Source organism: Rana temporaria, chromosome 11 (genome assembly GCF_905171775.1).
Source record: "Rana temporaria chromosome 11, aRanTem1.1, whole genome shotgun sequence".
NCBI classification, from domain to species: Eukaryota; Metazoa; Chordata; class Amphibia; order Anura; family Ranidae; genus Rana; species Rana temporaria.
The window spans coordinates 163143954-163156829 of NC_053499.1; the positions used below are offsets into that span (position 1 = coordinate 163143954).

The following is a 12876-nucleotide window of genomic DNA, read 5'->3' on the forward strand; positions in this document are numbered from 1 at the left end:
TGAATTGGGCGCGCTAACGCCGGCCCATTTACGCTACGCCGCCGTAACTTAGGAGGCAAGTGCTTTGTGAATACAGCACTTGCCTCTCTGACTTACAATTGGTGTAGCGTAAATTACATATGCTACGCCGGCAGAAAGTTAAGCCAGTCTTTCTGAATCTGGCTAAAAGTGTTAGAATCTGTGAGCAGAGGCTCTCCCAGGTCTCTCTCTCCTCATTGGCTCATACAGCAGTGGGAGCAATTCTCTTCTGCTGTTGTCAATCACAGCCAGTGAGCCAATGAGGAGAGAGCAGGGGGTGGGGCCGAGCTGCACACAGGAGCGATCCTGATCGAGTGCCCCAATACCAAGAGGCTTGCCATTGGGGGCACTTAGCAGAGGGGAGGAGCCAGGACCACCGACAGGGGACCCCAAAAAAGAAGAGAATCTGTTACTTTGCATTGCATGGGTGAAACACAGGATTACTTTAAAGGTCATCCTTACCTCCCCCTCTAATGGATCACTGACTTGGAACAAGTATGTCAGGTAGGTTTGCCAAAACTTCACTGGCTGCATACTTGTTCGGAGTCAGTGAAGGAGAAGGCAATGTCCTGACAGGTTCTCTTTATCTGACTGACATGAGAAGAATGGAAGTGGCGTACCGCAGCTGACGTCATCACAATGGGGCACTGTGTATAAGCGGCAGCGAGAACCGAATTCACAGCTTCTTCAGGATCCTCACACTGAGCGCCGGAGCTCAACAACCCCTGCGGAAAAATCAGAGAGACCCCAACAGTCAGGAAATGTGAGGGGCGGCCGCTACCCCAACATCAGAAGAGACGCCCCCCCCCCCCCCCGGAAAGGCTGTCCGGTATTTACACCCTACTGCCCACAATATGTGGATCTCGTGAGGGGTATGAATAATGATATAGAATATAAAGAGTCTTGTGTGTTACCTTGTGGGGAAAGTTTGCTGAAGATCCTTTTCTGTTCCAGCATGACTGTGCCCCCCCCCCCCCCCCGTGTACAAAGCCAGCTCCATAGAGACATGACTGTGCCCCCCCCCCCCCGTGTACAAAACCAGCTCCATAGAGACATGACTGTGCCCCCCCCCCCGTGTACAAAACCAGCTCCATAGAGACATGACTGTGCCCCCCCCCCCCTGTGTACAAAACCAGCTCCATAGAGACATGACTGTGCCCCCCCCCCCTGTGTACAAAGTCAGCTCCATAGAGACATGACTGTGCCCCCCCCCCCTGTACAAAGCCAGCTCCATAGAGACATGACTGTGCCCCCCCCCCCTGTACAAAGCCAGCTCCATAAAGACATGACTGTGCCCCCCCCCCCCTGTGTACAAAACCAGCTCCATAGAGACATGACTGTGCCCCCCCCCCCCCCTGTGTACAAAGTCAGCTCCATAGAGACATGACTGTGCCCCCCCCCCCCCTGTGTACAAAGTCAGCTCCATAGAGACATGACTGTGCCCCCCCCCCCCGTACAAAATCAGCTCCATAGAGACATGACTGTGCCCCCCCCCCTGTGTACAAAGTCAGCTCCATAGAGACATGACTGTGCCCCCCCCCCCTGTGTACAAAACCAGCTCCATAAAGACATGACTGTGCCCCCCCCCCCCTGTGTACAAAACAAGCACCATAGAGACATGACTGTGCCCCCCCCCCCTGTGTACAAAGTCAGCACCATAGAGACATGACTGTGCCCCCCCCCCCACCCCGTGTACAAAGCCAGCTCCATAGAGACATGACTGTGCCCCCCCCCCTGTGTACAAAGTCAGCTCCATAGAGACATGACTGTGCCCCCCCCACCTGTGTACAAAGTCAGCTCCATAGAGACATGACTGTGCCCCCCCTCCATGTACAAAACCAGCTCCATAAAGACATGACTGTGCCCCCCCCCACCCCTCTGCTGGATTACCTTTGGGACATAACGCCAATTGTGAGCCCGGCCTTCCAACATCCAACTGACCTCACAAATTCCCACAGACATCCTCCAAAATCTTGTGGAAAGGCTGGTGGAGGGTGTTATAGCTACAGGGGGGGGGGGGGGGGGGGGGGGGGGGGGGGACTCCATAAAGTCCAAGTCCTGGTGTGCGGAGTTTGGGGTGGAGGAACTCGAGTGTCAACAAATAAAATGGTTTACCCTGAAGAAGTGAGCGGTGAGGTCGTACGGCAGAGCAGATCCTCGCTGACTCATGTTTTTCTGCAAGACAAGAAGAAAAGACTCAATCCGAGATCGACTCCGAGCCGACAACTCACCAAATGAAGAGAGAATCGGAATCTCACCAAATGAAGAATCAGAATCTCACTAAATGAAGAGAATCAGAATCTCACCAAATGAAGAGAATCAGAATCTCACCAAATGCTTGCTGACAAATTGAAAGAAGTCGTCAGATTTCAGGGAGGTGAAGCCTCTGTCGTCGGTGTGCGGTCTGATGAGGAGGGAGGAGGGCAGTCCCAGGATGATCCTGTACAAAGTCACCACCAATGTCTGTGAGTCTAATTTAAAGCAGTAGTAAAGTTGTGACAAAAAAATAAACTCTCCCTGCAAGATGTCATAATGTGAACTCTGCACTCTGTGCGTAGCGATTCCTAAACCCTGCACTCTGTGCGTAGCGATTCCTAAACCCTGCACTCTGTGCGTTGCGATTCCTAAACCCTGCACTCTGTGCGTAGCGATTCCTAAACCCTGCACTCTGTGCGTAGCGATTCCTAAACCCTGCACTCTGTGCGTTGCGATTCCTAAACCCTGCACTCTGTGCATAACGATTCCTGAACCCTGCACTCTGTACATAGCACACTCCTAAACTCTGTATGTAGAGCATTTTTCAACCCTGCACTCTGCACAGAGTTCAGGGGTTTGTTGTGTACATAGTACATTCCTGAACTCCACACATAACGCACTAATTTATTGTTCTTGTAAGATCCTCCCATTGTGAAATTTTGCCACCTCCATGGTTCGATGGGGGGGGGGGGCGGGGGTAACATGGTTGGGTTCCTGCACCTATCCCCTGAGGAAATAATCCCTGGATACATTTATATAATCTTGGACACAAGGAAAGTGTAATGCCGATGTGGCCCCTGATGGAATGGAGTAGGACGCCCCCTGGTGTACACTTTGCATATGAATATAGTGAATGAATACCAGCCCAGCCAATAAACTGTATGTCATGCGGAGTTCCCTTTTACATCTGACCATTATATGGAGAAATGAAGACGCCGTACCTGCAGCACATGGGGGAATGAAGACGCCGTACCTGCAGCACATGGGGGGAATGAAGACGCCGTACCTGCAGCACATGGGGGAATGAAGACGCCGTACCTGCAGCACATGGGGGGAACGAAGACGCCGTACCTGCAGCACATGGGGGAATGAAGACGCCGTACCTGCAGCACATGGGGGAATGAAGACGCTGTACCTGCAGCACATGGAGAAATGAAGACGCCGTACCTGCAGCACATGGGGGAATGAAGACGCTGTACCTGCAGCACATGGGGGAATGAAGACGCCGTACCTGCAGCACATGGGGGAATGAAGACGCCGTACCTGCAGCACATGGAGGAATGAAGACGCCGTACCTGCAGCACATGGGGGGAATAAAGACGCCGTACCTGCAGCACATGGGGGAATGAAGACGCCGTACCTGCAGCACATGAGGGAATGAAGACGCCGTACCTGCAGCACACGGGGGAATGAAGACGCCGTACCTGCTGCACATGGGGGAATGAAGACGCCGTACCTGCAGCACACGGGGGAATGAAGACGCCGTACCTGCAGCACATGGGGGAATGAAGACGCCGTACCTGCAGCACATGGGGGAATGAAGACGCCGTACCTGCAGCACATGGGGGAATGAAGACGCCGTACCTGCAGCACATGGGGGAATGAAGACGCCGTACCTGCAGCACATGGGGGGAATGAAGACGCCGTACCTGCAGCACATGGGGGAATGAAGACGCCGTACCTGCAGCACATGGAGAAATGAAGACGCCGTACCTGCAGCACATGGAGAAATGAAGACGCCGTACCTGCAGCACATGGGGGAATGAAGACGCCGTACCTGCAGCACATGGGGGAATGAAGACGCCGTACCTGCAGCACATGGGGGAATGAAGACGCCGTACCTGCAGCACATGGGGGAATGAAGACGCCGTACCTGCAGCACATGGGGGAATGAAGACGCCGTACCTGCAGCACATGGGGGAATGAAGACGCCGTACCTGCAGCACATGGGGGAATGAAGACGCCGTACCTGCAGCACATGGGGGAATGAAGACGCCGTACCTGCAGCACATGGAGAAATGAAGACGCCGTACCTGCAGCACATGGGGGAATGAAGACGCCGTACCTGCAGCACATGGGGGAATGAAGACGCCGTACCTGCAGCACATGGGGGAATGAAGACGCCGTACCTGCAGCACATGGGGGAATGAAGACGCCGTACCTGCAGCACATGGGGGAATGAAGACGCCGTACCTGCAGCACATGGGGGAATGAAGACGCCGTACCTGCAGCACATGGGGGAATGAAGACGCCGTACCTGCAGCACAGGGGGGAATGAAGACGCCGTACCTGCAGCACACGGGGGAATGAAGACGCCGTACCTGCAGCACACGGGGGAATGAAGACGCCGTACCTGCAGCACATGGGGGAATGAAGACGCCGTACCTGCAGCACATGGGGGAATGAAGACGCCGTACCTGCAGCACATGGGGGAATGAAGACGCCGTACCTGCAGCACAGGGGGGAATGAAGACGCCGTACCTGCAGCACACGGGGGAATGAAGACGCCGTACCTGCAGCACACGGGGGAATGAAGACGCCGTACCTGCAGCACACGGGGGAATGAAGACGCCGTACCTGCAGCACATGGGGGAATGAAGACGCCGTACCTGCAGCACATGGGGGAATGAAGACGCCGTACCTGCAGCACATGGGGGAATGAAGACGCCGTACCTGCAGCACATGGGGGAATGAAGACGCCGTACCTGCAGCACATGGGGGAATGAAGACGCCGTACCTGCAGCACATGGGGGAATGAAGACGCCGTACCTGCAGCACATGGGGGAATGAAGACGCCGTACCTGCAGCACATGGGGGAATGAAGACGCCGTACCTGCAGCACATGGGGGAATGAAGACGCCGTACCTGCAGCACATGGGGGAATGAAGACGCCGTACCTGCAGCACATGGGGGAATGAAGACGCCGTACCTGCAGCACATGGGGGAATGAAGACGCCGTACCTGCAGCACATGGGGGAATGAAGACGCCGTACCTGCAGCACATGGGGGAATGAAGACGCCGTACCTGCAGCACATGGGGGAATGAAGACGCCGTACCTGCAGCACAGGGGGGAATGAAGACGCCGTACCTGCAGCACACGGGGAATGAAGACGCCGTACCTGCAGCACACGGGGGAATGAAGACGCCGTACCTGCAGCACATGGGGGAATGAAGACGCCGTACCTGCAGCACATGGGGGAATGAAGACGCCGTACCTGCAGCACATGGGGGAATGAAGACGCCGTACCTGCAGCACAGGGGGGAATGAAGACGCTGTACCTGCAGCACACGGGGGAATGAAGACGCCGTACCTGCAGCACACGGGGGAATGAAGACGCCGTACCTGCAGCACACGGGGGAATGAAGACGCCGTACCTGCAGCACATGGGGGAATGAAGACGCCGTACCTGCAGCACATGGGGGAATGAAGACGCCGTACCTGCAGCACATGGGGAAATGAAGACGCCGTACCTGCAGCACATGGAGAGTTGGCTTTGTCTCCGGAGTTGGGCTCCGGTCTCCATCTTGTCGGAGATCTTTGACAACCTTCCATGGAACACGTCAAGGAGGAAATTCACTTGGATGTTCTTCCCGGAGCGACTCAGTAACAAATCGCACACCAACTCCTAGGCAAAAAACAGACTCCTCATAGTTTAGCTGCAGGTAAAATAAACATACAACTCTGTCCCCGAGCAATTACCAATACCAAGCTCTGGCCGCCGGTTTGTAGACTTACCTGTAAGCGACTGAGGATGTCCCCGAGTCCCGTGCGGCCTTCAGACGGGGCACTGCCAGGGACAAGCTCAGACCTGAAATAAAAAGTCAAATAATTGAATTAGTCAATTGAGCTTTTTTCCCTCCTATTGATCACCTGGGAGCCAATGGCTGCGCTGCTATTAATCTATGCAATGAAGAGCCGAGAAGCCGTGGAGAGAAGGACGCGGGATCGCGCCCACGCAGATTCGGGGCTCGGGGGGGGGGGGGGGGCAGGCACTGCAAGGTGTTCTTTCACCTTAATGCAGAGGAAGCACAAAGATTTACAAGGGTCATGAAATGATTTATCTGGGAGGAGAAGGAGGGAGGAGGAGGAGGAGGGAGGAGGAGGGAGGAGAGGGGGAGGAGGAAGGAGGAGGGGGAGGAGGAGGATGAGGAGGAGGAGGAGGGAGGAGGAGAAGAAGGAGGGGGAGGAGGAGGGGGAGGAAGGAGGAGAAGGAGGAGGGAGGAGGAGGGAGGAGGAGAAGGAGGGAGGAGGAGGAGGAGGAGGGAGGAGGGAGGAGGGAGGAGGAGGAGGAGGAGGAGGGAGGAGGAGGAGGAGGGAGGAGGAGAAGGAGAAGGAGGGAGGAGGAGGAGGAGGAGAAGGAGGGAGGAGGAGGAGGAGGAGGAGGAGGGAGGAGGAGGAGGAGGAGGAGGAGGAGGGAGGAGGAGAAGGAAGAGGAAGGAGGGAAGGGAAGTAGCAGCTCCTGCGGTAGCGCCCTGTGAAGTGAAGCAGTTGCCTTGTCCTGCCTAGGCTCAGGTTATCTTTAGGTATCTGAAGAATGAACTCACCCAGTACTAAAATCTAAGACGGCATCAACTATTGCTGAACAGGCCTTTTCCAAATGGTTTCCACATCCATCAAGAGCCGAGGATTCTGGGAGAAAACATTGGCTCACCGCCCATCGCTGGTAGTCCTGTCTGTAGAGAGAAGGAACATTCTCAGTATAAAGGAGGACTTTCCGATCATTTGTGTTACATCACCAACCTCATCTGCAGAGATCGTCCTCTCCTCTCCTCCCAGGACCTCCCACTCCCTTGTTACCTCCTCCCATGCTCCCCTTTAGGACTTTTCCAGAGCCTCTCCCATCCTCTGGAACTCCCTGCCCCGGTATGTCCGATCACTCCCTACCCTGTCCACCTTTAAGAGATCCCTGAAAACTCATTTATTTAGGGAAGCCTATCCCACACCCACCTAACAACTGTGTCCCCGAGCCACCCCCCCCCAATCAGTGTCCCCGAGCCACCCCCCACCACTGTCCCCGAGCCACCCCCATCACTGTCCTCGAGCCAACCCCCATTACTGTCCCCGAGCTTACCCCCTACACTATCCCCGAGAATCACTGTCCCCGAGCCACCCCCCCATCACTGTCCCCGAGCCACCCCCCCCATCACTGTCCCCGAGCCACCCCCCCCATCACTGTCCCCGAGCCAACCCCCCATCACTGTCCCCGAGCCTCCCCCCATCACTGCCCCCGAGCCACCCCCCCCCATCACTGTCCCCGAGCCACCCCCCCATCACTTTCCTCGAGCCAACCCCCTACACTGTCCCCGAGCCACCCCCCCCATCACTGTCCCCAAGCCACCCCCCCATCACTGTCCCCAAGCCAAGCCCCCCCATCACTGTCCCCAAGCCAAGCCCCCCCATCACTGTCCCGAAGGCCAACCCCCCCATCACTGTCCCCGAGCCACCCCCCTCCCTTCTGTACATTCTGTATTGGACTGGAAGCCCCCCCCCCTCCCCATACATTGTAAAGCACTGTGTAAACTGTTGCCATAAATGGTTAATAATAATGTAAACAGACTCACCTCTCCAGGTCAGACAGAGGATCTACATCCGGGGTCATAGACATCTCCCACAGCAGCCAATCCCTGAATGAGAGCTAAAAACAGAAAATGATTACAGAATTATAATACCGGGGCACCAGAAAGGAACGGGAGGTCGGAGATGAGAAAAGACTGAGAAATAGATTGTTAGCCCTGCAGACCATTAGGATCCATTAAGAGGATCTACTCCAGAGATACGACTTTCATTCTACCGACAGACAAGACTCTGGTCCGGCTGCATTGAGTGTTCCGTCCAGTTCTTGTCATCAGTTCTATGCTAGTTTAAACCGGCTCTATTAGTACATACAGAGCTGCATTCACCCGTTTTATACCCGCCGGGTATTCAGAGACCTGCAGAGAACAATCATCGTCTCCATGACAACAAACCCAAATAAGAGAAGTTCTGTCCCTGAAAACACCGAGCCGTACCTGAAATAAATCCTTTCTAAAAAGTTCCTGGACACGAGTCTGACGCCACAGAGACCGCGCCGCTTCTTTCCACTCTGCAGAAGGAAGGGAGAGGGCGCCGAACACAACCGGGGTGTCAGTCTCCTCCTCCATTATACCTTCCCTTCTTGTTTCCAGGACCAGTCTGGGCAAAAGGTGCTGCACCTGTGAACCAAGGAATGTTTAATACACGCCCATCTCCACCGTGGACATCCCTGCCCACCCCATGTACATCCCCCGCCGCCATGCACATCCCCCCCCCCCATACACATCCCCCCCCCCCATACACATCCCCGCCCGCCATGCACATCCCCTGCCCGCCATGGACATCCCCCGCCCGCCATGCACATCCCCCCCCCATGCACATCCCCGCCCGCCATGCACATCCCCCGCCCGCCATGCACATCCCCCCCCCATGCACATCCCCGCCCGCCATGCACATCCCCCGCCCGCCATGGACATCCCCCGCCCGCCATGGACATCCCCGCCCGCCATGGACATCCCCGCCCGCCGCCATGGACATCCCCCCCCCCCCATGCACATCCCCCCCCATGCACATCCCCCCCCCCATGCACATCCCCGCCCGCCATGCACATCCCCCGCCCGCCATGGACATCCCCGCCCGCCGCCATGGACATCCCCGCCCGCCATGGACATCCCTGCCCGCCATGGACATCCCCCCCCCCCCCCCGCCATGCACATCCCCCCCCCGCCATGGACATCCCCCCCCGCCATGCACACCCCCCGCCCACCAAGCACATCCCCGCCCATCATGGACATCCCCCCCCCCCCGCCATGGACATCCCCGCCCGCCATGGACATCCCCCCCCCCCCGCCATGGACATCCCCGCCCGCCATGGACATCCCCGCCCGCCGCCATGGACATCCCCACCCGCCATGGACATCCCCCCCCGCCATGCACATCCCCCCCCCGCCATGCACATCCCCCGCCCACCAAGCACATCCCCGCCCATCATGGACATCCCCCCCCCACCATGGACATCCCCGCCCGCCATGGACATCCCCGCCCGCCATGCACATCCCCCGCCCGCCATGGACATCCCCCGCCCGCCATGGACATCCCCCGCCCGCCATGGACATCCCCCCGCCCGCCATGGACATCCCCCGCCCGCCATGGACATCCCCGCCCGCCATGGACATCCCCCGCCCGCCATGGACATCCCCCCCCCGCCATGGACATCCCCCCCCCCGCCATGGACATCCCCCCCCCGCCATGGACATCCCCCCCCGCCATGCACATCCCCCGCCCACCAAGCACATCCCCGCCCATCATGGACATCCCCGCCCGCCATGCACATCCCCCCCCCGCCATGGACATCCCCCCCCGCCATGCACATCCCCCGCCCACCAAGCACATCCCCGCCCATCATGGACATCCCCGCCCGCCATGGACATCCCCGCCCGCCATGGACATCCCCCGCCCGCCATGCACATCCCCCCCCCGCCATGGACATCCCCCCCCGCCATGCACATCCCCCCCCGCCATGCACATCCCCCGCCCACCAAGCACATCCCCGCCCGTCATGGACATCCCCGCCCGCCATGGACATCCCCGCCCGCCATGGACATCCCCGCCCGCCATGCACATCCCCCGCCCGCCATGCACATCCCCCGCCCGCCATGCACATCCCCCGCCATGCACATCCCCCGCCCGCCATGGACATCCCCCGCCCGCCATGGACATCCCCCGCCCGCCATGGACATCCCCCGCCCGCCATGCACATCCCCCGCCCACCATGGACATCCCCGCCCGCCATGGACATCCCCCGCCCGCCATGGACATCCCCCGCCCACCATGCACATCCCCCGGCCCACCATGCACATCCCCCCCCCGCCCGCCATGCACATCCCCCGCCCGCCATGCACATCCCCCGCCCGCCATGGACATCCCCCGCCCGCCATGGACATCCCCCGCCCGCCATGGACATCCCCGCCCGCCATGGACATCCCCCTCCCGCCATGGACATCCCCCGCCCGCCATGGACACACCCCCCCGCCATGGACATCCCGGCCCACCATGGACATCCCCCGCCCGCCATGGACACACCCCCCGGCCATGGACATCCCCCGCCCGCCATGGACACACCCCCCCCCCGCCATGGACATCCCGGCCCACCATGGACATCTCCACCCGCCATGGAAAGTAGGTAGAGACAGGTTAGAAGTTCAAAGCAGCAATCATTTATAGGAAAACTGAACAGGAGCTCCAGGGTAAGAGGCAGACAGCCGTTCATTCCACCAGAGCCCATAAATCGCAGCGCTTCACTGGCACACTACCATCTCCCTGTATAGGCCTGTGATCGATTTACCGAATGTCATCAGTCTGTTCAGTTTTCCAATAACTGATTGCTGCTTTGAACTTCTAATCTGTCTTTACCTGATTACCATGTCCATGGGGGGCGGGGATGTCCATGACGGAGCTCCCTCTGCTGTGTTCTAAACTGCCCACTAGATGGCACTGCTACACACACAGGAGCAGTAGAGAAAATTGCATGCGATTCAGACTTATAATCGCAGGACTTTCGGTCCTGCGATTGCTCGCCGGCTGATTGTACAGAATTACCTTGCGCATGAACAGCGGAGGGATGGAATCGGAGGGCGTCTCCAGAGAAAGAAGCGACAGCCTGCAGCAGGCATAGGAAACGGCCGCTGTACAGAACCTGCAGGGAAATCGTGACAGGATCATGCGCGTCAGAGGAGGGAGACACGGGACGCAACATGATGGGGTACACAATTATTTCTTCAGCCCTCATTATTATGAAAACGTTTTATAAAATCTGCACACAAATCAGGAGGTCTTATGTCCATTTTATTAGAAGTCATAAAGCTGGAGGTGTCGTCCCATTTAGACCCACACACAGTACACAATACACACACACCCCAGTACACACATACCCCCCAATACACACACACACACACACACACACACACACACACACACACACACACACCCCAATACAGACACACACACACCCCAATACACACACACACTCACACACACCCCAATACAGACACACACACCCCAGTACACACACACACACACCCCAATACACACACACACACACACCCCAATACACACACACACACCCCAGTACACACACACACACACCCCCACACCCCCCAGTACACACACACACCCCAATACACACACACACACACCCCAATACATACACATACCCCCCAATACACACACACACACACACACAGTACACACACACCCACACACACACATACCCCCCAATACACACACACACACCCCAATACACACACACCCCCCAATACACACACACCCACACCCCAATACACACGCACACACACACACACACCCCAATACACACACACACCCCAATACAGACACACAGTACACAATAAACACTCACCCCAATACACACACCCCAATACACCCACACACCCCAATACAGACACACAGTACACACACACAAATACATCCAGAATACACACACACACCCCAATACACACACACACACACCCCAATACACACACACACATCCCCCAATACACACACACACGCCCCAATACACACACACACACACCCCAATACACACACACACACATCCCAATACACAAACACACACCCCAATACACACACACACGCCCCAATACACACACACACACACCCCAATACACACACACACATCCCAATACACAAACACACACCCCAATACACACACACACCCCAATACACACACACAAACACACCCCAATACACACACACACCCCAATACACACACACACACACCCCAATACACACACACACACACCCCAATACACACACACACACACCCCCCAATACACACACCCCCCCCCAATACACACACACCCCCCCCAATACACACACACACACACACCCCCCAATACACACACACACCCCCCAATACAATGGTCCTGACCATAGGGATTCCATGCAGTGAACGGTATCCCGCACTTCCTCTGAGCGGTGTATAAGCTCACCTGAGGACTACAGGAAGAGATCCTGAACATTGCGGGTTTAGCAGAACTTCCCAGAACTTGTCCAATGAGGAGGCATCAGAACCCGGGGGCACCAGCGACATCCGGCACTCATGTAAATGGACTGAGAAAGCAGCAAGGCCCACTACATGCGAATCTTTCAGGAGCGGACTCTGAAATGAACAGGACAAGACGTGTGAATATCCGACCAAAACTGTCAAATGTAAGAAGAGAAATAGGAAAGAATCTGATTGGTTTGTGAACAAAAACAGAACTGTGTGTGGCCTACAAAGACCCCGGGACTGAAATGTTATATTTCACCTAAAAAAACACCCGCTGGTCATGTGATTGTGAAACACAACGTCCCCTCTGCATTATGTGACCGTCCCTTGTGCTGGAATACATTCACTTAGATGGCGGCCATCTCTTCCTTCCACTGACCCATCGCTACTTCTACACACCAAATAATACAGATCTGCATTTATTAAAACTTATTAATCATATTATGAATTACAATTGGTGTAAATACCTGAATCCTTTCCTGAGGTCAGCTTCCTGAAATACACCCACTAGAAGGGAGAGAG

The 12876-nt window shown here is 56.7% G+C and overlaps 1 protein-coding gene across 3 annotated transcripts in view; it reads right to left on the minus strand.

The window, feature by feature from the left end:
• The window catches only part of FANCA (FA complementation group A), a 70498-nt gene that overhangs the window by 9733 nt on the left and 47889 nt on the right, over nucleotides 1–12876 (minus strand). For all 3 annotated transcript variants that reach the window (XM_040329641.1, XM_040329639.1, XM_040329642.1), the window contains exons 26-35: nucleotides 12296–12465; nucleotides 10887–10983; nucleotides 8285–8467; nucleotides 7838–7911; nucleotides 6821–6949; nucleotides 6012–6084; nucleotides 5747–5901; nucleotides 2350–2458; nucleotides 2134–2193; nucleotides 639–743 (exon numbers count right to left, since the gene is read on the minus strand). In XM_040329641.1, coding sequence (XP_040185575.1) covers nucleotides 639–743; nucleotides 2134–2193; nucleotides 2350–2458; nucleotides 5747–5901; nucleotides 6012–6084; nucleotides 6821–6949; nucleotides 7838–7911; nucleotides 8285–8467; nucleotides 10887–10983; nucleotides 12296–12465 — 1155 coding nt within the window. The remainder of the gene's footprint in view (nucleotides 1–638; nucleotides 744–2133; nucleotides 2194–2349; nucleotides 2459–5746; nucleotides 5902–6011; nucleotides 6085–6820; nucleotides 6950–7837; nucleotides 7912–8284; nucleotides 8468–10886; nucleotides 10984–12295; nucleotides 12466–12876) is intronic.